Source organism: Nematolebias whitei, chromosome 3 (assembly GCF_014905685.2).
Source record: "Nematolebias whitei isolate Nwh7 chromosome 3, NemWhi1, whole genome shotgun sequence".
NCBI lineage: Eukaryota > Metazoa > Chordata > Actinopteri > Cyprinodontiformes > Rivulidae > Nematolebias > Nematolebias whitei.
Genome location: NC_056500.1, coordinates 1,650,472 through 1,654,870, shown reverse-complemented (window position 1 = coordinate 1,654,870; position 4,399 = coordinate 1,650,472). Strand labels below are relative to the sequence as shown.

General features: G+C 48.9%; 1 protein-coding gene across 1 annotated transcript in view; it reads left to right on the top strand.

Moving 5' to 3' along the window:
• The window catches only part of atg4da (autophagy related 4D, cysteine peptidase a), a 10,244-nt gene extending 6,388 nt beyond the window's left edge, over positions 1-3,856 (top strand). The window contains exons 2-11 of the mRNA XM_037674414.1: positions 197-460; positions 598-681; positions 788-961; positions 1,603-1,954; positions 2,046-2,110; positions 2,183-2,322; positions 2,404-2,482; positions 2,571-2,647; positions 2,774-2,893; positions 3,597-3,856. Coding sequence (XP_037530342.1) covers positions 238-460; positions 598-681; positions 788-961; positions 1,603-1,954; positions 2,046-2,110; positions 2,183-2,322; positions 2,404-2,482; positions 2,571-2,647; positions 2,774-2,893; positions 3,597-3,773 — 1,491 coding nt within the window. The 5' untranslated portion in view covers positions 197-237 and the 3' untranslated portion in view covers positions 3,774-3,856. The remainder of the gene's footprint in view (positions 1-196; positions 461-597; positions 682-787; positions 962-1,602; positions 1,955-2,045; positions 2,111-2,182; positions 2,323-2,403; positions 2,483-2,570; positions 2,648-2,773; positions 2,894-3,596) is intronic.
• The last annotated feature ends 543 nt before the right edge of the window (positions 3,857-4,399 follow it).

The following is a 4,399-nucleotide window of genomic DNA, read 5'->3' as shown; positions in this document are numbered from 1 at the left end:
TTTTGGAAACCCGTTTGTGTATTAGTATATTTTAATAATTTATTTTATTATTTTTTATTTTTTTATATATATATATATATATAATTTATATTAGTTTTATAACTCCAGCTTGTTGTGCTGCTCGTTGTGTCACAAAGTGTTTCGACGTTCATGAGCAGTTGAATATTTACCGTGTTTGTTGCTCGTCTCTCCTCAGGTCCGTGATGCGATGAGGAGCACCGGAGTCGGCCCCGAGGCATGAACTCCGTTTCTCCCAGTGCAGCTCAGTACGTGGGGATTGTGATGCAGGAGGAGCAGGTGGAGAGCCGGAGGCAGCCGCCGCCGCTGGAACGACAGAGCAGCTTTGGGCTCTTCAGGCCGCCTCAGATTCCAGACACGAGCCGAGACGCAGCCGAAGAGCCGGATGAGATAGACAAGCTTAAAGCTAAGCTGATGTCTGCGTGGAACAGTGTTAAATATGGTAACCAGTCCTCTGAGCATGAGCAGGCCCGTTTTTATGAACATGTCACTCCAGAGCGTCTGGGTAATCTGTTTGCTAACCTTTATTTTGTTGTTGTTGTGTTTTTATACTTTTATTTTGTGCTCCTCGGACTGCAGGATGGATTGTTAAATCTAAAACATCTTTTAACAAAACATCTCCTGTCACTGTCCTGGGCCACTCTTATCTGCTCAATAGTGAAGGTAAATAATGCACAAACTCTGCAAAGCCTCCATTTTAGTTGTTCATTGTGTTGTGTCTCGTAGATGGACTTGAAAGAGTTGTTTTTTATGTGTGACCGTGTCTCAGACGAGGTGGAGCGGTTCCGTCGCAGCTTCGTGTCCAGGGTCTGGCTGACCTACAGGAGGGAGTTCCCTCAGCTGGAAGGATCCACGCTGACCACAGACTGTGGCTGGGGCTGCATGCTGCGCAGCGGGCAGATGCTGCTGGCACAGGGGCTGGTTGTCCACCTGATGCCCAGAGGTTGGTCTCAGTTCTGACACCTGCTCAAACAGATGTTTCAACATCTGGGGGCCAGGTTGGTTTTGTTGTAGCCAAAAGAACACGCAAAGACTCGATCGTTAAAAGAACAGACGACACTGAATCTCTCACCCCCCTCACACATTTTCAGTCTTTATTCTTTCCTTACGACTTGTGCCACGAAGGCGTTTACTTGTCACTCGTGCGCTCAGCAGAGAGGATGTACCGGGTCAGGACCTGAGCCCAGACTTCATGACTACGTGTCCTGTCTTGTTCCGCCGCCTGATCAGCTTGTGTTGTTGAACTCATCACTGTTTCACGTGCATTGCTGTTTGCGTTACACCCTGTCCTGAATTTACTACAGGACTGTGATTTTATGAGTTTACACATTTGATCAAAGCTTCTGATCCAGTCGTTGCCAAACAGAACCAAAGTATTGAGGTCTGTAAATAAGATCGTCTCATCCGGTGTGTCTTCGGGGCGCAGAGAAGACACTATAAACAAATCATATCCATTTTATTGTCATCCAGCATTGAACAGATTTCGTTTTGTTGCAGTGTAGGAGTTCATCGCTGACGTGAGTTTAACAGACTTTGTTGTTGAGGAATGTGTGGGATGTGTTCGAGCCTTTTTCTCCTCTTTAGATTGGACTTGGCCAGATGTTCAGCAGCTAACTGACGTGGACTTTGAGCTCTTCCGACCACGCTCTCCGGTACGAGCTGGAGGCGTCCCCATCCCTTCCTTTGGGTCTCCGCGTGACTCCGGGACCCCAGAGAAGTCCCAGAGCAGCCGGCCGGCACCAAGATGCAGCCTGAGGAAGAGGCCGGAGTGTGTGGGGGACCGGCAGGCAGAGCTCGTCCACCACAAGCTCGTCACCTGGTTTGGGGATCAACCTCCGACACCCTTCGGTGTTCACCAGCTGGTGGACATCGGCAGAGGTTCAGGGAAGAAGGCTGGGGACTGGTACGGCCCCTCCATCGTGGCTCACATACTTCAGTGAGGGCTCCACATGTCAAACCTCCGTTTTCATGAACAACTTGTTTCCTGGTGGGAAGGTGCAGAGTGTTAAAGTTGGCTTGTTTTGCAGGAAAGCGGTGGATAAATCATCTGTGGTGCAGAACCTGGTGGTCTACGTGGCTCAGGATTGTACCGGTGAGGATTGGAAGCCGGCTGTTTGCTCAGTCAATGGTTTCTCTGACCCCTTCCATCTGTTTGTTCCTGCAGTGTACAAAGAAGACGTGGTCCGTCTCTGCCATCAGAATCCTCGGGACCCTTCCAGCCAAGTCTGGAAATCTGTCATCGTTCTGGTGCCGGTTCGGCTCGGAGGGGAGACGCTCAACCCGTCCTACATCGAGTGTGTCAAGGTCCGCACCTGCTGCACCAACCGCCCATCAGCGAACGGTTGGGCTGCGTGCCTCGAACTGACCACGTGATTTTGTTTGCAGAACGTCCTGAAGCTGGATTGTTGCATCGGGATCATTGGAGGGAAACCGAAGCACTCGCTCTACTTCATTGGCTTCCAGGGTGAGGTTCTGCTGCGCACACGAGGCTGAAGAGCAGCTAAAATGTTGTGGCGCTGCACTTAGTAGCTTGTGATTTGTGCTTTTATCAGATGAGCAGCTGCTGTATCTGGACCCTCACCTCTGCCAGCCCGTCGTTGACGTCTCTCAGAGCAACTTCTCGCTGGAGGTTTGTTCTGTCGGCTGCTCAGTTTCTACAGATTTTTCTCTCACGGAGGAGTTTGGTCAGCTGACTCCAACTTGTCTTGTTGATTTGGTCACCTCTGGCTCTGTTGACACTCTGATCGCTCTGCAGTCGTTCCACTGCAGCGCTCCTAAAAAGATGCCGTTCAGCCGCATGGATCCCAGCTGCACCATCGGCTTTTATGCCAAGAACAAGAAGGACTTTGAGTCTCTTTGTTCTGCCGTCAGCACGGTGAGCTTCTACCTTCTTATTCGTGCTTACAAGCAACTGATGAGAAGAAAGCTGCAGCTTTTATTTTAATATCGTTTGTTAAAGTCATGTTCATTGAATTCTCTGAAAACATTTGAGTTAATAGTTGAGTTTAGGAAGGTGGCAGGTGATTTAAAATAAATCAACACAATTTTAATCTGATGAACCTTCAGTTTTGTACAAAGCAAAACATTTGAACGTGTTGCATCGAGTCTTTCGAAATGGAAACGCTCTGAACAAATAATATCTTACCTGTTGTAGATGGCTGAATGACCTCAGAGCTAATGGCCAGTCTGAGAGCAGCTGAAGTTAAAGTAGATGGTGCCATCTTTAAACGCCTCCAGTCTCGGTTCACTTGAACTTTATAAAACCATGTAAAGTTGGAACAGCGTCGCCCGAGGCTTTGTGAAAGTTTGAAGACCGAGTTGCTTTTAGACGGCAGCGTCGCGTTGATCTCGGCCAGCCTTAAGCTCCTCGTCCAGCTGCACTCTCTTCTTTAAGCTGATGTTGTTCAGAGTTACGTACGACAGGTAAAACGTTAGCTGTTTATCACTTTGAAATGGCTGCAGTACCCGTTAGGGTTGAATCTTATTTTAGAACTAATCTGTCAGTCAACAGATTATCTCAGCAGCTGATTGTGAAGTATTTTAAACCTTTTATCCACTTGTTTCTCTGTTTCTACAAGGCTCTGTCATCGAGCAGAGAGAAGTACCCCATCTTCACCTTTGTTGAGGGGCGGAGTCAGGACTACGGACTTGAGGGTCACAGCAGCAGCCTCGGCGAGCCTGCAGCCCACATCCTGCCTCCAGGAAAACAGAGCAGAAGCAGCAGAAGAACGAGCGACGACTTTGTCTTCCTGTGAGCCGGAGAGGAAGCCGTTTTCTGCCCCGCCACCTGGAGATGGCAGACATGTTTCATTTTGTTCCCAACACGGACCCTCGTGCAGATCGGACGCCTGGCTCGTCGTGGATCGTTGGACGACGAGTCGTTTCTGGCACGAGTTGACTGTCGGAGCACTTGTGCTGTTCAGTGTGGACCGCTGACGTTGCTGTACAAGGTCCAGCCTGCTCTGTCAATTTGTCCTTTATCAGGTTTATTTATCACTTTTATGAATATTTATCACTTTTATGAATGTATGTTTGCAAGTGAGCGTTGATGTACAGGTGTCTGTAGAGGCCGTGGTGTTGTTTCTAGTTCTTCCAAACGCACGCTGCTTCATTCCAGGGTTGAAACCTGAACCTCAGACGAGTGCGTCTCATCATTTAAACACTGGGAGCAGAAAGCTCTCAGAGGAATCTGCTGTTACACGCTGTCAGCTGGATGACCGAGTTTTAAAGTCAACCTGCAGGCGTCTCTCACTCCCTCAGGTTCCTTTGTTAGACGTAGAAAGATGAAAGTTGGTGCGGTCGGGCCGACCAGGGTCAGCTGATGAAGACCATGTGACCTGTCTGCGGAGGACTGCCGTCCTAACATGGCCAGGTAAAAAGG